Source organism: Manis pentadactyla, chromosome 4 (assembly GCF_030020395.1).
Source record: "Manis pentadactyla isolate mManPen7 chromosome 4, mManPen7.hap1, whole genome shotgun sequence".
Lineage (NCBI taxonomy): Eukaryota > Metazoa > Chordata > Mammalia > Pholidota > Manidae > Manis > Manis pentadactyla.
In genome coordinates, this window is record NC_080022.1 from 93,638,579 (window position 1) to 93,660,012 (window position 21,434).

General features: G+C 38.0%; 1 protein-coding gene across 4 annotated transcripts in view; it reads right to left on the reverse strand.

Annotated features, from left to right (window-relative positions):
- VAV3 (vav guanine nucleotide exchange factor 3) overlaps positions 1 to 21,434 on the reverse strand; it is a 390,975-nt gene that overhangs the window by 280,210 nt on the left and 89,331 nt on the right. For all 4 annotated transcript variants that reach the window (XM_057500482.1, XM_057500481.1, XM_036895319.2 and 1 more), the window contains exon 2: positions 21,083 to 21,199. In XM_057500482.1, coding sequence (XP_057356465.1) covers positions 21,083 to 21,199 — 117 coding nt within the window. The remainder of the gene's footprint in view (positions 1 to 21,082; positions 21,200 to 21,434) is intronic.

A 21,434-nucleotide genomic window follows, 5' to 3' on the forward strand; every position in this document is an offset into this window, starting at 1 on the left:
ATATCAGACCTCCAATCAGGGATTCTGGTGCTAAGCAACTAAGGCCAGAGGAATGACTACAAGAAGTTTGTACTGTTTCTTAAAATGGAACTGAGATTACACCTATACCTTTAATATACATTTTTTGATAGGCATATACAGTAAGTGTTTTTCCCCAATAAGGATAATGAAATTCCTAATTTCTTGCCTCTTTTATTTTCTTGTTCCTTTCTAAGAAAACACAACCTTCCAAAAATAATTTGAATTCACAAGCGTTTCCCCAAGACAATTCAAAATCTTCTTTCTTAAGTGTTTTTGAAATAAAATTTCTAATTTAAAAAGTAAGAGATTTTCATTGTATATAAAAATACAGGAAAAAGTTAAAATCATCTGTAATCTCATAATGTAGTCAGGGGGACACGGGAAAGGCAGTATATACAGAGAAGACAAGTAATGATTCTATGCAACTTACTACACTGATGGACAGTGACTGTAACAGGGTATGTGGGGGGGGACTTGATAATAGGGGGAGTCTAGTCATAATGTTGTTCAAGTAATTGTACATTAACGATATCAAAATAAAATTTTTTAAAAAATCATCTGTAATCTAACCACTTAAAAATAAGCACAGTTAATGGTAAATGTCCTTCCAGGTTTATAATATAATCTTAGTAAAACAGGAACATAATCAATGTGCTGCTTTATAACCTAGTTTTCTTTAATATGTTGTAAAGTTTTTTTAAAAAAAATAGCATTTTATTATTCTACTGACATGGCTGCAGAGTACTCCATTGCATGTACTTTTGAAAACTCACTTGGCCAACTCCCTTCCATTAAATGGCTGAGTTGCATCCATTTACCATAACAAATTATCAAATTGACATTGCATCTATCAACTAGTATCTAAGTATGTGAGATTTTCTGGATATTTATTTTCTTAGACAAATTCTTAAAAATATAACCCTTGGGTCTATTCTAAAGTTTTATATATACTATGACAAACCCTTACCAAAAATGATATCCATAAGTGATAGAAAAAACATTTTGACTCCAGACCAAGATGGCAACCCGGATGGCTCCTGGGTTTCCCACTCCCATGGATGCACAAAATATGCAACTACACATGGAGCGACTCTCTCTGACAGAAAGCCAGAAAAGAGCTGAGTGATTCCTATGCATCAGGCAACTGAGCAAATACTCAAACAGAAACAGGAAGGAAAGGCTGAGACACACTCTCACCATAAATTCCACCCAGCACAGCACCACACCACTGGGAGGGACACCCACCTCTTAGCTTCTCCCTGAGGAGCAAAGGGTTTGGAGTGCATATCTTGGACCCCAGTTTTCAGGCTGCTACCCATAGAATAGGCCCCCAAATCACCTAGCTCTGAAATCCAGCAGGGCTTGCACTCAGGAGTACCACAAAACTATAGCAAATAAAAGAGCAGCTGCTAACAGGTGTGCCTGCACCTGCCACAGCTATCCCAGCAGGGCTCAGCACAGAGGGAGCAGGCAAAGATGCCTGTCTCCCAGGCTTTCTATTCAAGGAGTCTAACTGCCTACTTTATCAGCTGCTGCCAGAGGGTCTGCCTTCCAATTAGAATGCATCTAGGTTCTGAATGCAATCCTCACAGGAGGCTGAAGGAGATGGAAGCCCAACTTTATCCCTCCAGCTCACTCCAACAATAAAACTAAGTCACTGGTATGTCTCTGGCAGAAGCTTGCCCATACATCTACCACCACAACTCACAGCTGACATCCAAGACATGGCCCCACAAATCACCTAGTTCTGACAGGCAACAGGGCTTGTAGTCAAAAGTCCCATAAGATTATTGCAAATAAAGAAGCCATTTTTAGAAGGGCACATTTTTAAAAGGACCCATGGCTATATGTGCCAGCTCATCTCAGAGGAAGCAGACAAAAATGCCCAACTCCAGTTTCTCCCTGGAAGGGGTTTGACTGCATGCTTTTCCAGCAGCCTGAGAGTCCAGCTTGTACTTAGCCTTCATCTAGGTGCTGACTTGATCCTCCCTTTGGGGACAATGTCAGATACTGCAACACCCAAAACTACTGGGAAACGCTAAGAACAAAGACAGTGACTCGGACAATCCAAAGATTTGAGAGATGACCAGAAGCTTGGGCCAGGTTGATGAATGAGTCTCATCTCCTACACGAGACCACTTCGTCAAGGCTGAGAAAGGTGGCTGTTTTATCTAACGTAAAGAAACCAATGCAGAGTGTCAAGGAGAATAAAGAAAACAGGGCAATGTGTATTAGCAAGTGTAAACCGTGTTTGTTGTTCTCTGCGGATGAGGAACGGCCGCCTGTGTCCTTGCAGCATTCTTCTGAGTTCCTCCTTTGGGTCCTGATCCAAGAGAGCAGCAGGTAAGAGCTTGTGCTCTGGAATCAGCTCTGGAGTCAGACCACAAAGGTTCAGACTCCTGCTCTACCACTCATTAGTCATGTGGCCGGGACAAGTTACCTAACCATCAATCGCAAGACTAAAATAATAGAGCAACAAGGAATATTAAATGTAATAATCTATGCTGGGACATAGTAGAAGATAGGTGTTTTCCACTGGGATCTACATTTAGTCTTTATGGTGAATAAAACTTTTAACACTGTAATTGCCATCAGTATCGCTATTTTGTCAGAACTTGCTAAATATTCCTTTTTATTTGGGCTATTTTTGAGATTTATAAGTTTTCCGTTTTTCATACAGAAAATATATCAATGTTTTCTCTGTGAGTTCTTATTACACTTAGAAAGGTCTTTCACATCCACAAGCAAGAAAAGCTACAAAGAAAAAAAAATCCGTCTATATTGCTAATTCTTTTAATATGTCATTATTTTTCAAACCAAAGCTATTCCTTACAACAAACAGGACACAAAAACACCATTCAGAGAAGAGCCAGAGAAACAATAAAAACCTGGCCAGAAGATAATCAGGAGCCATGTAAGTTATCCAGCATTGTAGTTCCTAAATACAGTCCTATGTTAGAGCTAATTTTATCATGTTACTAAAGACAAGAAACACAATCTTTCAACTCCTTCATAAAATGTAACTAAAAAACATTCCTTAGATGCAAAGGGAATTTCTGAGTTTAATTTCAATGTGTTTAACAGCTACTCTTATACTCAGAGGAGGCTGTGACAGCATACAGTTGACTGCATAATATTTTTGTCCAACCTAGGCCACTGGGAAGAGTGAAAGGGCATTATTAATAATTATGCTAGGTCAGTGGGCACACAGCAAGACCATCCTGGGCAGCCATGGGCGGACGGTCACCCTAACACCATGTAAGAGAAAATTCTCAACTTCAGATCTTTCAACAAATGGCTTCAACAATAAACAGTTCCCTTGCTTTCCATGAATTTTACAATCCTGTGACTGTCTTGATAAAATTTATTGTAAATAAATTCCTTCACTGTCTCCACTTGCTTATCTACCATTCACTTCTCCTCCTTCTGTGATTTTGTCTCCACTCTATTGAAACTGTTATAGCATCGGTCTAGTTGCCGCTGAATCTAATGACATTTCTCCACAATATTCCTGCTCGACCACTTTTGCAACACGTGATTATAGTGGCCTCTCTGCCCACTTTGAAAATATCGTCTCCCTACCTAGTGAACATGAATATTGATGTGAGTGTCTCATTTCTCTGGTGTATGATGGTGAAAAAGGTTAAGAAGTACTGAAAAATGATGTGAAAGAGTAACCCTAACTTCTATAGCAAACCAACCCCCATATTTCAGTGTTTTAACATGCTAAAAGTTTTGTTTTCTCATATAATAATCCTACAATGGCTTTTCTGATCAGCAGACAACTTTTCTCTACATAGTGATTCAGGTACCCACGATCCATCCATTCTGTGGCTTCACCATCCTCCACCAGCCTCAAGGACCTCTGTGTCCAATTGGTAGATGGGTAAAACAAACAAGGAAGGAAGTTAGCAGTTGGAAAGTTTTTAAGGGCCAGGCCTGCAAATCACGCACATTACTTCTGCACACCTAAGTGTGGTCACAGGGCTACCTCAAACTGCGAGGGAGGCTGGGGAATGCAGTCTAGCTATGTGCCCATAAAGAAGAAATGGGCTTTGTAAGCTGTTGCAAGTAAGATTTATTGTGAAATGTGAGATATTTTTAAAACCTGATTTTATGGTATATTCCTTAAAAGCAGGTGGAGAGATTGCGTTGCCACTAGAAACTGGACGAAATCTCTGTTTTCCCACCATGCCTGACTCCCTTGTTATTGACTGGTCAGTGGACACACTGTAAATCTAACCATGAGGGCCTGAGGAACCTAATGAAGAAGACTTCATCCCAGTGACAGTGCAACCAGAAAGGAAAAAGCAGGACTCAAGAGAAGAGGAGGAGGTCCCACAGTAGTTGGCAATAGCTCACAATTGTTCCTGTTTCTACCCCAGGGACCCCTGCCCAGCCCAAGGAGGGTACAGGCTCTACGAGAGTGAAAAGCCCTGAGAGAGCTGAGAAAGGCAGTCTTCTTTCACTCTGCCCGAGCAGTGCGGCTCTGCGGCCCCGAGGGCTTCAGAAGGCCCAGCTGGGCCTCCAGGGCTTCACTACTAGTGGTTCCCAACGGCCTTTCTTGACAGGGGCGCCTAGGAAGCACCGGCACCGGAAGAAAAGCATGGAGTCTTCTGGAGCATCAGCCCATCCCATGCACACTCACGAGCACCCTCACGGATAACGCTGATGACACCAGGAGGAGCAGGTAACGAGCAGGATGACAGAAAAACCCGCCGTAACCTACAGGACTACCCAGGAGCTGACAAGAGCTAAGGGACCCCCAGGAATTACAAGGCGAGAAATCTAAAGAAGGCAAAAGTATCTTAAAGAGCTATAGACACGTGATTCATTATGATTTATGTCACTCCACTGAACACATCCCAACATTGATATGTTCCTGGAAACAAGGGGTTATATTTACCATATTTAGAAAAGCTGAGAACTATTGGGCAGAGAGAACATACTATTCTATGAATTTTTACCTATCAACTTTCTGCTTGAACCAAAAATCAAGACAGGGACACCACATTTTAAGTGGATTGCTGAAATTTCTATCCAACATACTTATGCGCTGATCAAAAGATGCCTGAAACTTTAAGTGGCACCTTCCCTGCAGGACAGACATCCTAAAAATAAAAATTACTACTTTAATAGTTAATTTAAATTGCCTACCAAGATTAGCATAACTAATAGACAGGACTTTGATTCATTCTCAAGTTTTCTTCTCTTGTTAACTAACTTGTATCTCAAAAGTTGACTGAAATCTAATAAAGAAAATGAGATTTTTACTTATTACTGTAAAAATCTAATAATTCGAGCAATTTCCAAATATAAAGGCAAAAGTGCAAGTCTTTTTTTCAAAAGTAAAATACATTCTGAAGACACATAAAACCTTATCATCAGCCACAAGGATGGCCATGAATCCTTCCCCATGTTCTGGTAATCAAACAACAGTCTCAGAGTTATCATTCCAAAAAATATATGCTAAAGTGGCAGAACTACTAACTAAAATATTCAATAATCTGAACAAGACGAGTCTAGCTGAGTATTCAAATGCTAAATTGGAAACAACTATCAGTTTCAAATTCTCCATGTGATCAAGGGAAACTGAATTAATTAAAGGGAACATCAGTAAAACGTAAGTCATTGCCTACCCCTGCACTCATAAAGTGTATCTTCAAAGAAGAATAAATTATCATTAGACTTGGTCTTAACAGATCTCCTCAAAGACTGTGTGACACAGTTGCATAAAACAAAGTCATAAATTCATTTGCATGTGATTTTGAAGTATTTGCAAAAACATTCAAAGAATATGTCCATTTTTTATTGATTTTCAGGGTTTAATATTATGGTTTGAGGCAGATAAATGTTTTGATACTTGTAAAATGAAATATGAAAAGCATGCCAGATAGGGCCACCTTGGGTATTACCTTTGGTGAACCTGGGGAGCAGCAAAAAATATTTTCCGAAGTTCTTAACCTTAATTCCTATAGAATATTGTTTCTTTTCTGGAAAAAAAAAGCCTAGTAAAAAATTTAACCTATCTTTGACATTACAAATCACTATTCTGGAGGAAATTAAAATTTGGTAATGCAGATATAATATTAAGCAGTAATTACCAGCATATATACATTTACCAATGTAGAAATTCAACTTCACAAAGAATCAGGGTGATGAGTACAGACCTTATGCTAATTAACAATCAGCCTAGTAGAGCAAATCCAATTCATGATAATTTGGATTTTCAAATAAATAGTCAACACTAAATTTCTGTTGACTAACCAAGAGATAATTTATCAAACAAGAGGTCAAGCAATCCTAAGAGACAGAATTAGAGAACTCTCTATTACGCAAACCCAGGTCTCCTAATTCCAATCATTTTTTTCTACGACAGAAACAAGAAGCAATACTGCTCTGGTTTACAACTTCCCCTTTATGTGAAAGGAAAACCATACTCCCTACAACATATATTCATTTGGTTCTAGTTTAAACAAAAACAAAAAAGCCATATAGAAAATATCAACTCCATCATTTACACTGACAGCTCTTCTCATTTTAAAACAATCATCTTGTCTTCTTTATAAGACATTTACAACCAAAAGATCAGATTAAACTGCATGAAACTAATTTTCACCAAGTATTAGCAATTGTCTAAATTCAGCCTATATATAAGTTTAAGAGGATGAATTATAACATGGCTACTGATTGGTACTGAGCAACCAGCAGTAAATGTTTTGTGTATTTTAGCTGCTTTCGTTCCTCTTGTTTGGTTCCTCAGAGATTAAATTTATATTTCTGACCTCAAACTGATGCAAATTACACAGTACAAACTATAGTGAAAAAAAGAAATTTCATTTAAGGAAAGAGGAGCAATATGTAAACATATGAAGAGAACTACCTCTGTCTAATAAATTATGTTAAAACACACTTTTAAAACAAACATTTTTCTAGCACACACACTCATAAGTCAGGCATTATGCTGAAGACCTTATATACAACATTATCTTCTCCTTGGGAACTAGACTAAGTAGATAAAATAATTTGACTTATAGTGAGGAAATCGAGGAGCCACTCCTTCTCTCCCTAAATTAGTTTTCTTGGTTAACTGGCTGATATCACCACTGAAATCCTGACTGCCTACATGCCTACGTCCACTTAGATCAAATTTTAAGAGTTAATAAACTTTCACAAATGTAAATATATCCACTAAAAAGAAGCTATCTATGAAAGTAAAGACTGCCTTGGCATTATTAAATTGCTAATGTGATACTTTTGTTCTTTTCAGCCAAAAAAATATTTGCCTTTAGTATGCACTAAATTAGTATTATTCCTATTTTACTATTCTTCTTAGAAAACCTAAATAAACTAAATACGGATTTTGAATTTTGTTGAATCTTTTAAAGGTATAGTAACATATTCTCCATGACAATGAATAGTGCAAGTTTAGGAACAGCAGAAGATATTACATGTGGAAGAGATTATTTCAGCACTTTTTCAACTGCTGTTTCACTGTTGTTAATCTTGTCAGTATTTGTGGGGTTTTTTTTTTTTGGCAAATCTGGACATTGGTATTTTCTGTAACAAAACTAAAAGTTTCTTTTTCATGAAACATTCAGAATGAATGCAGAATGAAAGGGGGGAAATTACTGACTGACTGTGTTTGATTCTTGTCTCAGAAAAAGAATTGTCAACTTTACCAAAAGATTTTGCTAGAATTCAGAACAGGGAATGAAATGTTTTCCAGATTCCTTTAGATCATCTGGTAGTAGAGAGAGAAAGAATGTGGAAGAAAGTTGTATGGATTACATGGGAAAATTTTCATGGAGAGAAGGATATAATTATTATATTATCAACACGACCCAAATTAAGGACAGGTTTTATTTAACCAAGAGTATATAATAACAACACAAATAAAGAAAAGGTTATTCTGAACAAACTACAACCACTCTAGCCCTATCTGAAGAAAATGTTTATAAAATTTATGATTTTTTGAATTTAAGGAATTCTTGTCAATGTAGTAATTCACTCCATACTGAACATAAAACAATAATACTTGAGGAGGGAAATCCACCCAATTTTAAGAAAATACTCTTGTTTCAATTTATTTGCTACTAAGTAGATAAAATTAAAACATGATCTTCATGTTTCAATTTCAAAATTGACATTTGGTACCACTGAAATACAGGATCTTTCTAAAAACCATTTTATTCTCTTCTAATCTATTCCCAAAATTTACTTTCAAAAATGTAACTATTATATCCCTTGAAACCTAATATCTAAGAAAAAATTAAGTATAATACAATGTAAGGGAAAAAATTCAGTGAAACCTCTAGATCAGAATATCCTGGAAATGTAAGTCATCCTTAAATTAATAATATTAGGGTAAACTCTCCATGGAAATGAAAAAAATGTGACATCTCACCCTCTAAATGATGACATTACAGGGTTCTTTGGGGCAGGCCTAGATCAGAAAACTTCTTTTCTTCACAAGGTCTAAATGACTTAAATGTTTTTCTAGATATTTTTTTAGGCAGATGAAAATCTTAGAATTCAAGGTCCTCTGATTCAATGATTCTTGAAGAGTATCTTTAACAAAAGAACATGTTTTACTGATTTGTTCTAGCTATAAGAGTATATTCATTATATTTAAGCTCTATATGGTTACATAATGGATAACTCTGAATGGCTGTTTCAGAGCTTGGTACATATAGTCTTAAGGTACTTTTAGATTGTTTAACAATTGTAGGACTTAATTTGATTTTTACAGAAACATTCACTGAGCCCCCCCTATAGTGAATGTAGTCATAGTTTTTAAAAGTGCTCTAGGTTATAGAAAACTCAAGCTTTATTGTAAACTCAAAGAACAGTTGTTATAAGCCCAATAAAAACTAGAAAGGATCATCACCTTAACAGATAAGTCGGTTATTGGAAAATTAAACACAGAATAAAATATGTATAAAACTGCAGAAGAAAACATTTTTCTTCTATTTTAGAGACACAACAACCAAATACAATATCTGATCATTGATTCAATCTTGGTCAAAGAAGACAGCTATGAAGATATTTTAGGGATAACTGGTGAAATCTGAGTATGGTCTAGATATTAAATGGCATTATAGGTGTTATTTATTTGTTAGGTGTAAAAAACTTAATATGACTATATAGAAGAATAGCCTTATTTTGAAAGCCATAAAAACATGAAGTATTCAAGAGACAAATGTCATGATGCTAATCAATAATTTACTTTGAAAGAGTTCAGCAGACATGGCAATACAGGTTCCCCCCATTATCCAAAGCAGAGTGATCCTATGAAACCTTTCATAAACTAAAATGGCATAAAGCAAAGAAGCAATTATCATCGCATAAAAATGAAAATCCTCTTCAGATTTCTTTCAGCAAGCAAAAACAGGCACTAATATGTAGGTATTTTGTAAAAGCAAAGTGGTATAAAGCTAACTTTTGGATAGCAAAGGATTATGTATTTGCATATATAATAGAAGTACATAAAAAAGCACATATGGTCAAATGTTAACAACTTCTGAACAGTGGATATTTGAGTGGTCACCGTTGTAGCCTTTCTGTGTTTCCATATGTTTTCTTCTATAATACTTTTTTAAATTATTGGTCAGTTTATTTCATTTTTCTCCAAATTCCACCAGGCACAAAGAAGCTCAATTTCTGAAGTAATTTTTTTCTTGACTTCAGGACAGCTGAAAGGTAAAGTAATCCTCAAACTAGCTTGTATGATGATAGTGTCCCTTCCACTAAATAGCTTCTAATCTCTCTTGTAATTTTAAATGTTTAATCATTACTTGCCCTGCTATAAATGTATTGCTATAAAATGACATCCCAAATTATTCTTAGGAGTGAGCAAGTTATAAACAAAAGGGAAAGAATTGAGGATATTATAGGTTTTTTTTTTTCATTTAAGAATCTTCACATGTAAGAGAAATTAAAGAGGACACTAATAAATGGAAATTCATCCCAGGCTCTTGGCTAGGAAGAATTAATATTGTCAAAATGACCATCCTGCCTAAAGCAATCTACAGATTCAATGTAATCCCTATCAAAATACCAACAGCATTCTTCAATGAACTAGAGCAAATAGTTCTAAAATTCATATGGAATGACAAAAGACCCTGAATAGCCAAAACAATCCTGGGAAGGAAAAATAAAGCAGGCGGAATTACGCTCCCTGACTTCAAGCTCTACTACAAAGTCACAGTAATCAAGACAATTTGGTTCTGGCACAAGAACAGAGCCACAGACCAGTGGAACAGAATAGAAAGTCCAGATAGAAACTCAAGCATATATGGTCAATTAATATACGATAAAGGAGCCATGGATATACAATGGGGAAATGACAGCCTCTTCAACAGCTGGTGTTGGCAAAACTGGACAGCTACATGTAAGAGAATGAAACTGGATTACTGTCTAAACCGTACACAAAAGCAAACTCAAAATGGATCAAAGACCTGAATTTAAGTCATGAAACCATAAAACTCTTAGAAAAAAATATAGGCAAAAATCTCTTAGACATAAACATGAGCAACTTCTTTATGAACATGTCTCCCCAGGCAAGGGAAACAAAAGCAAAAATGAACAAGTGGGACTATATCAAACTAAAAAGCTTCTGTACAGCAAAGAATACCATCAGTAGAACAAAAAGACATCCTACAGTATGGGAGAATATATTCATAAATGACAGATCTGATAAGGGGTTGATATCCAAATCATATAAAGAGCTCACACACCTCAACAAACAAGAAGCAAACAATCCAATTAAAAAATGGGCAGAGGAGCTGAACAGACACTTCTCCAAAGAAGAAATTCAGATGGCCAACAGGTGCATAAAAAGATGCTCCACATCGCTAATCATCAGATAAATGCAAATTAAAACCACAATGAGGTATCACCTCACACCAGTTAGGATGTTCAACATCCAAAAGACAAACAACCACAAATGTTGGTGAGGATGTGGAGAAAGGGCAACCCTCCTACACTGCTGGTGGGAATGTAAACTAGTTCAACCATCGTGGAAAGCAGTATGGGGGTTCCTCAAAAAACTAAAAATAAAAATACCATTTGACCCAGGAATTTCACTCCTAGGAATTTACCCTAAGAATGCAGCAGCCCAGTTTGAAAAAGACATATGCACTCCTATGTTTATCACAGCACTATCTACAATTGCCAAGAAATGGAAGCAACCTAAGTGTCCATCAGTAGATGAATGGATAAAGAAGATGTGGTACATATACACAATGGAATATTATTCAGCCATAAGAAGAAAACAAATCCACCATTGGCTACAACATGGATGGAACTAGAGGATATTTATGCTCAGTGAAATAAGCCAGGCAGAGAAAGACAAGTATCAAATGATTTCACTTATCTGTGGAGTATAAGAACAAAGAAAATACTGAAGGAACAAAACAGCAGCAGAATCACAGAACCCAAGAATGGACTAACAGTTACCAAAGGGAAAGGGACTGAGGAGGGTGGGTGGGAAGGGAGGGATAAGGGGGAAAATGGGCATTACGATTAGCACACATAATGTAGTGGGGGGGGACAAGGGAAAGGCAGTATATACAGAGAAGACAAGTAATGATTCTATAGCATCTTACTACACTGATGGACAGTGACTGTAATGGGGTATGGGGGGGGACTTGATAATGGGGGGAGTCTAGTAACCATAATGTTGTTCAAGTAATTGTACATTAATGATATCAAAATAAAAAAATTAAAAAAAAAAAAAGAGAATCTTCTTTTTCAACATGGTTGAAGGATTGTCCTATAGGAGAGCTACAAATTAATTCTATGCTGCTCCAGGGTCAATGAGTAGAAAATTTAAGAAATATTATCATTTATCAGTAGTGATAATTTTCTAAATAATTCATTATCCATAACTGAAGCCATTGCTACTTAGGAAATTTCTAACTAGGAATCTTTGAAATACTGTAGAAAGGAGTCCAACTATGTACCCAACACAGAGTAGGAAAAACGATACATGTGTTTGATAATGTTTTTTTTAATCTACCTAAATACATATGCATACTTAACTTGAAAAGATCTTAGGGACAGTCTACTGACCAAAATCCAAATTACAATAAATGTGAAAACTCCTTAGCAGTTTTTTTGAAAGACCAGTACTAATTAACCCATCTCCCTTTTATTATATTTAATAGTAGTTTTAATATAATGCCATGAAATTTTAAATTACTAATTCCCTAAGAAATTGTACTTTATTATCTGGCAATCAATACACTCATATTTTTCTGCTGCTCCCTCCCAAAAATCTAATAGGCTATTAGAAAAACATCAGTGATTTTGCTAAAGCAATGTTACACTTTATAGATCTAAGGAGCGCACACCGAGTTAATACACATTGACTCTGGCCTTGTATGCATTTTCTTTATTACTATACCGAATCCACAGCTAATACTATCAATCATTATCAAAACTTGACCTAGACAAACCAATAAAAATGGTGAATTATACCTTCCCATATCATAATAGAACCATTCTAATGTGATCATTTTGTCTAAGATGAATTATGAGTAGGCAGTTTTCAAAAGACAACTTAGAGTGGTAATTATCTATGAGGTGCCTATCTATTCTGAAGTAGCAAGCATTGTCCTTCATATCCTAGGGACACAGGAGGAGAGCACCAACAAGTTAAAGCCTACATTAGGGTCACCAAGCACAGTTAGTGAAATCGATTGTGTGCACACATGCACACACTTCCAGGGGGAATATTTGGAAGGTGTAAATGCCATTCATTTATTCTAACCTAATGATTTTTGTCTGCTCTATGCACTGGCTTGTCCTGACACTATTCATCCTCAGACATTGATTCAGCTGGAATTTTCATGCCCAAAGGACATTATAACTGGCACTGAGGCAAACCATAGAAAGGCCCATAATCAATTCATATTTCTCCAATGCAGTCCTCCAATATCACAGGCACTTTAGGTAGAAAACAAACAACTCAGAAAACTAAAAGCTATCCAGAGGAAGCTTGCATGGTCGGACTTCACACAGCTGCAGTGACTGCCAAGTATTGTTCCCTGTAGTTGTTTGGTGTTTGTAACACTCCCGATGCACACTTCCTATGCTAATTACGTGTAGATGAGAGTATTTATCCAGCTCCACCCCACACCACTCATCTCACTGAGCATGAAAAGCAAAGACCAGCCCTCCTTTATTCCTAAAGATGTTCATAAGCCATTTAAAAAAAAGAAGAAGAAAAAATATGGAAAATATCACCCTCCTTTTCTAAAGGATCCTGTAGAGAGGAAATACACAGGCAAAACAATTAAAGGACTAAAGGCCAAGAGTTTTGCATCACTCCTGCTTATGTATTTGAGTAACCAGCTACTATAATACCACGCACTGGACTTAACTAATCCTGTTGGTAGATATCCCAATCATCACATTCACAGTAACTTTTTATTGGAGAAATTAGACTCAGTGAACTCCATGTGTAACTTGGATAAACTATACTTTCCCTGTAGCCAAAATGACAGGGTTAAGGATCTCTGGCGATGCTGCCATGAGACATGACCCAACAGCCATGCTGGGAATAAGAACATATGCACTAATCAGCATAGATTTTTTGCCACAGCCTCAGAAATACAGACAAATATTCCTAGAAAGTTTCCTATTACAAAAGAAAACTTCAATTTTTAAAAGAAAGAATTAAACCCAAAGAAAGCTTTTAAGTGTTCTACCAGACACCCAATCTCTACTAAATAATCAGCAAGTGCAAAAGACATCAAAAATGAAATACAGGGAAAATTAGCAATGGTCAAATATAGTAAAAACCTTTGAAAAATAAAACAGATAAAATGCCTATTGGGTTGCAAAATATAACTACAGAAAGTGAGTGTCAATGTCATTAGAATTCTTTTACATTCATTAAAAAAAAAACACTGTCTCATCCAGGAGCAGCTGAAGAGTCAACGTTCTCTCTGGCCTCTCCTTACCCTTTCATGGGAAGCATCAATTCCTAAATGCCCATAAGCTCTCAACTCTGGGTCCCTCTTGCTATTGCTCTAGCAAAGGTCTTCAGTTTTCACTCCCAAGGTTCAGTCTCATACCTACTTTTCCAAACACAAGCATAACAACAGTTCTGCCCAGCTCCACCGGTGGCAATGCTTAGCTCAAGCACACAGTAGGTCACCCGTGTATGTTAAAAACCACTCACTGGACCTTCGTCAGAATCCATGTAGACCCTGCAAGACCCCAGAACCCTCACTTCTGGCCCCAGTCTCTGTTGAACCTCCAGATCCAGCTTAGCCCAGTGCATCTTACACTAAAGCTATGAGGACTCTCTGCAGAGCCCCAAACATTCTGCATGGATCTCCCTTCCATATCTTCTTGCATGACTTTCCCTCTATCTAGATAGTGCTTCCCACTTCTGCTTGGAAGCAGTGCAGTAAAGTCATTAAGAACAGTCTTTGAAGTTAGACAAACATTGTCTCAGCTCCATGCTCCAACACCTTCAAGCCATGACTCATTTGAATAGCTGTGAGACAGTTTCTTCAGCCATAAAATGGAGATAAATACCAACATCATAGCATTGCTGTGAGGACACAGTAAAATGGTAACATAAAAAAACGCATTGGTAAGCACCTAATAAATATGCATCTGCAGCAGCCCCTCCTAGCTGTCCAATAAATTCTGAGGTACCTTCCTTAACCACATGTCCACCTTCCTTAACGCATCCCTTCCTCTTGCATTCCCCACAGCGTCATTCCATTTGTCAGTTATTACACTGAGCATGCTGTCATGTAATGATTTATTTAATTACTGATATCTTCTGCAATATGGGGCATTCCTTAACTGCAGTTAAAAGACTATCCCAAGCCCCAAAGGTAGGACTTGAGTCTATATAAAATATGCTTTATAAATTATTTAAATATTAATCTGAGTAAGCATGCAGCAGTACTCGAATCTTCTTCCCACTGGGTCTGCATGCATCTTAAAGAGATTTTTCTGACCACCCAGTCTGACATGTTTTCCTCCAGTAGTTCACCATTTTACTCTTTATTTCTTCAGTGGTACTTATCACTGGTTGTAATTATCTCGTTTATTTGTGCTTTACTGGTTTTGTTTCCTGCATTCTACTAGCACCTTGAGGGCAGGAAGCTGCGTGTCCACCCTGAGTAAGCAGGCACTTGGCACATGCCTGGCACAGGAAGCACACAAACATTAACAGAATGAAGAAATGATGGATGAGTTGCTCAGGAGAAGTTAACCACGGACTGAGCCTCCTCCTCTCACTGTGCTAGTTGTGCAGATCACGGCAGAATAGGGTTCACAGTCCTCATTATAATCCTATGCAGTAGGGATCACGATCAGGGCCATTTTATAGATCAAACACTGAGATGGTGAGTAACTTTCCCACATAAGTGGCTGAGGAGAGGGAAGGTGAACCCCACATTTACTTGATCTCAAAGTCTCACAGTGAGCTGAAGAGGAGAGCTGATTAAAGCTATGGGGGTTGCGGGCGGGTGGGGGGCAGGCAGATGCTAAAGCCTCTTAGTGGAGACAGTATAGACAGTTGGGGATTTCCATTACGCAAACAATTTTAAAGACTTTTTCCACGTTAAGTTCACGATGTATCCCCTTGATTTTCTCAACAAGCTCAAATTTATTTCTAAATGGTGATGTATTTAATAAGGCGCTGAAGAACTAAACCATCTTCTATCCTGAATCTGATGTAGTTAATTGCTCATTTTTATATCTTAGGGAGGAAAAAAATCAATGAGTGTTAAGGCATCAGCTACCTTCGGTGAAAGTTCACTACAGATCTCTCAACTGAACTATGCATACACACAGAAGAAATATATTCTTATCACAAAAACCTAGGAAAACACAATGCAAATAACCATAAATGTGTATGCACACATGTACACACACATGCATTAAAATGTCCTCAATACTCTTAACCAGAAAGAGTCAAACCAAATAAACTGAATTTCAAGAAACTACAACTATACTCCTCTTTTTGACCTTACACTTAACTACATTCAGAGCTCTGAATGATCTGCATCTACCCAAACTACTGGTCCCAGACTGGATCTAAATTATTCACATTACCATATATTGAGCACAGGCCGGGCATTTTACATAAATTAATCCATTTTCACAGTAATTCTGTATGGTACAAATTATGATCCCATTTATAGCTGCAGAAACTGAGGATGAAAGCAGTGAAGCAACAACTCGGAGATCACACAGAATCCTGCAGGGTTTTCTGACCTCTTGGACCATTTTGTTTAAATCAGTGACTATCTCTAAACAGGTGCCTCTTTCAGTCCCTTCTACCCTGAGGTTTTAAAGTCACCTTCAGATCATTCTGCATGACCCCAGTACACAGATACGGCCAGGGGACTCAGGACGAAGCGAGGTCCCAGTCTGCAGAGGCATGCACGCCCACCTTCTGGAGCCAGAAGAGCACAGACAAACTAAGAAAAATGTCTGATGATGCAAAGAGTCTCTTCCAAACCTGAAGATCTGTGATACTGCTTGGCCAATGGTAAAGAATAGGAAGCATTTACCACAAAACTGGGACTGTATTTCTATTTAACTACATGCTTCAAAACAAAGACCTTCTAAGCCTCTGTCTTCATATCTCCTTTTCTGTTTATGATAGAAGAGGTAGAGGCTACTGAACAGCCTCCAAGTGGTGTGAAACTTTGGTAATAAACACATCTACACAACTGAAATCCTCGAACCAAACCAAGTAACAGATTTCTCTCCCTTTTGGCTCAGGGAACTAAGGAAAGCTGGCCTGAGGAAGGAAAAGGAAAGTATTGATTCATGTCATGGAAAATCCACAAATACATATATCTGACTTTGGGCACAGCTGATTCCAGCCTCCCAGGATGCCACCAGGATACTTCCCGGCTCTACTTCCTCTGAACTGGGTCTGTTGTGAAACTCCAAGTGGTGCCCAGATGGCTGTGGCTCCTCAGGCCTCATATCCACACACTTCCACAGTAGGAAGAGAGCAAAATGAAACTGCTCCTGCAAAGGTCTCAACACACCACCCTGGACCCACCTAAGTGACCTGCGCCCTCCCCGAACCCAGCACTATGGTCAAAGGGATGAGATACTCTAACTGATTAAGCCATCCCAACTACATGACTGGAAAAGGGCAAAGGATGATTTCTCAAAGGAAATCCAAAGCCACAGAAGGAGGGAGAAAGACAGCTGTGCAAAATAAAGTAGATCAATGCTACACCACATTAGAAAGAGCGAAATTTATTTCCTAATCTCCACCCTCCATTACCATTAGTTCTTGCACTCATTTCAAAATTCAACCCCAATGTTTACCATTGAATCTGAAACCAATTAACAGTAGTAATGAGGGTTGTAATGAAAGTAACAAAAAGAGTAATAATAACAGTTAATATTTATCAAGTACATACCTTGGACCTAGACACTCTGTTAAACAGTTTACATACACTACTTCATTTCTCACCTATTCTAAATTTGTACATAAGGAAATTGAAGCTCAAAGAAGTTAAATAACTTGCCCAGGGTCACACGCTAGTAAGAAGTACAACCAGAATTCAAATTGACATCCAATCCAGAAACCATATTCTTAATCAAAACACGACCCAACCCTGACCCAACCCTGAGCAGTGTTCTGAATTCCTTTTGATGCTGTCTGTTCTGAACCTTGACACACTGAAACTGCCCTATTGTTCCTAAAGTCAGCTGGAACTGCTTTTGGCCAGGAGTGATCCTCTTTGATTCAAGAAAATACACCATCTCAGGGGGAATGAGTGAAATTGGGGAAGGGGGAACAAACATTAGTGAGAATGCCTGGAATCTTGATCTGGGCAATTTTTATATAAGTGTAAACAGATACCAAAATTCCTTAAGCTGTACACTAAGATTTTATTATATGTACCATAAAATACAATATAATAAATAAAAGGAAATGTATCAACTTACACTTGCAAGTTGCTTTACAATACTTAAAAAACAGACATGAAGTCTGTGGACAGTGGAAAGCTGGCCCTTAGACCCACCCAGAACCACCAAGAGGAGGAGCTAACACCATCACTCATCTGGACAGCGCAGCAGCCTGATTTCTATTACTTACTAGAAATAGAAATCATTAAAGAAAAATCCCACATGCTTCTGCACTGTAAATGTGCCACCAGACAGCTCAGTAGTGAGACAGGGATCATGGGCTTAGACAGAGTAGGGTGAGGGCCTCCAGAAAAAGCAAGGCAAGATATTTACAGTCAAAGTAATGTAATAATGTAAAGTCCCTATCAAAACTCTGTGTCCAGCATTATGCAAAGTCAAGGTCACACTAATTCTCTAGGGTAAAGATACTAGACTAGGAATATAGACATCTTCAGTGAGATCAGTTAAAGGTCATAAGGCCAGGAGCAACTTGGCCTGGAATGTTTGAGTGTTCCGCAAGGTATCTCAGCATAATCCGTGACTTCACCGTAAACAGCCCTAGCAAACACACAACAACCCAGCCCACCCTGAGGGCAGGGCAGGTGGTACAAGTCCACACCCTAAACCCTTAATTCTCAAATATCCTCAACTGCCTATAAATCCCCTAGACAACACACCACCCCAGGCTCTCTTGTCCCCTCCCAGCGTGAGCCAGGGGCCCTTTCCTCTCACTTTATTTCTAAATAAAAGCCTCTCCCTGGCTATCCTACCTTGGGTGTTTGTGAAGCTCATTCTTTGACTTCGCAAACAAGAACCCTGGCATCAGTAGGAAATGCTTCCAAATAGCAAAAACATTAATCCAAAAATAACAGTCTAACCAGAATAGAAAATCCTTTATTTGCAGCCTGAAAGGGAGCAAATTTATAGATTCTGCTGCAATGCATAAAGTAATATAATTAATGACTTATAATGTTCCATGGGGCGAAAGTTTATTACATGTCTTAAGCAATCAACTAACAAGATTTTACTTATTTGCTGTTGTTGTTAGCAGAAAGCCAGAAAAATTTCCATCTTTTTTTTAATAAGAAAATAAATTATTTTTCACATTTACCCAAAAACATAAACACCAGGACAGTGAGAAGCTGTTCGGTTTCCTGAAAGGGGACCCAAGCACTGCCCACCTCAAATCAGGGACAAGACTCAGCAGTCTCAGACAGACACTCCACTTCTGGCAGGAACCTGTGTCAGTATTTAACAATCCTGAGAGTAAGAGCCATAGTTCATCTCGAGGGCTCTCTCTGCTGACTCCTGGTTAAGTTCAAGTCACTAAATTCATTGTCCAGCCTTCTATGATTTTGTTCTTTAAATCAACATATAGGAAGTGTTCTGAACTATTCTAATTTTTGTAGACATATGAGTTTGAAAAGAAAGGAATACCCTTTTAGCACGGGATAAAGAGTTCAACACTAGGAATTAAAGGTAACACTGATAGGCAAAATTATCATAAGTCCTTTGAGAGTGCCCAAAATGCATGCTCTTCACCATCTTACAAATGAAAAGTTACCACTCATTTGTGTTGATTAACACTTACAGTACCCTAAATCGAACTGGTGCTGTATCCTAAATCTTTCTTCTTTCTGTAAAGATAAAGGGCAGTTAGATGCCAAGTGGTAGATCACTTGGGCTTTTTAATTTCATAAATTCCTTTGGTTTTCCCAGCATTTTCCCAACTTCCAAAAGAAAACATCCATATCAAAGCCTATGATTCAAGGTAGATTTCCTGAACCCAAAACTGAGGGAGATCCCAGAAAAGACTAGGAAGCAGAATTCACCACAATGGACAATGCGGGAGAGGGCTTAGCTTTATACTGACTACATGTGTACAGATAGGAATCTGTGCAACATTTGTCTCTTTAGTTATTAACCTTAGCTGCCATTGTACTGTTTTTTGGACCCCAAGACAGTTCAATCACAGCTTGTCAGAGAGAAAAGGAATTTTAGGAACCCTGTGCTTATACCCAGTCCCTCTGGTATAGACTTGCAAGCTGGCAGTTGGTCTGATGGTTGAGGGGACTGGTGACTTCCAGAAGATCCCAAAGTGACTACAGGTCAGGCACCCAGCCTTCCTTCTCCCCGGGCACGGTGGCTTCCCCATACTTGCTGTATTTCAGCATCAAATTTCTTGGGCCTGTGTTTCAAGTTTGTGCTATTTATTCCCATTGCCAAGCAAATAAGTCCATCACTTGGTTTCTAGTTTATAACCAAAATATTAAATCTTAGAAATCAAATAAATTGTCATTCTCAAACAGCCTTTTGTTGATACTAGCATCTGAATTACAAGAATAAGGCCAAACTTCTCAATATCATGTATTTTTTTCCCTTCTTATGTGCTTATTTTCTAATGCAATTATGTCCCAGGGGTTCAAATAAGTCATCTTAATTAACTGACTCTTTCATGGCTTCTTACATGCAAGACGCCTAACTTTATGCCCAACCACTTCAAAATAAACAACCAGAACTTTTGAAAAGCTGATTTATGTAACCTATTATACACGAGTATTTGGTGTACATGCAAGTAATGACAGGAAACAGAAAAGCAATTTACATGTGACAAACATCACTGAAGCCTAACAATCTAACATGGATCTGCTGAAATCCAAGCCAATAGGGGTTATTCAACAACCCCAAACATTTCAGTAAGTCATGTCCTTCCCAAGGCCTATCCAAGTGTCAAAACAGAGAGAGGGGCAATAGAACAACAAATTTCTCAACTTTCAAAAATTAGGTACCTTTCAGGTTCAGAGAAGGCTGGAGGGGAAGAACTGGTCCTCAGACATGAGGCCTAACAAAGCATCCATAGCACGGGAAATAGTAATCCTGCCCTCTGAGGTAACCAATAGGAAAACTGACCCCTGGATAAAAGACGCTCCTTATACTGCTTCAAATTGAAATATACATGTCATCTCATTTGGACTATTGTTGCCACTATGTTTTTTTTGGCTAAGTCACCTCCATGAGAAATTCAGCCACATAAAGCAGATGCCAAGACCTCTTGAGTTACATGCCCCTCTTCTACAGAATAAGAAACACTATTTCATCAAGTGTTTTCCAATTTAAAAATACATAAAAAATAAGATGTCATTACCTTTCCAAAGTCACGAACATCAAACAGGTCAAACGCCTCGAAGAGTTCACTCTTTCTCATCCCAAATGTCTCGCAGCAGGCCGTGAGGAATGTCCTTATGTTCTTCAGGCAGAGAAACTGAGGAAGAGAAAACAGCTGTCAGTATGCAGTGAATCATTCTGAATGATGTCACACCCAAAAGGCTATAAAAATTACAAGGAAGGACTCATCTGCTTTTGAGATTGCTTTCAATTACCCCTTCAGCAGTGTTTACTGAGTGCCCACTCTCTCTTTGGCACAAAATTTCAGTAAAAGGCAGACAAAACTTCTGGCCTGGTGAAATGTACATGCTAATAAGACAAGACAGACAAGA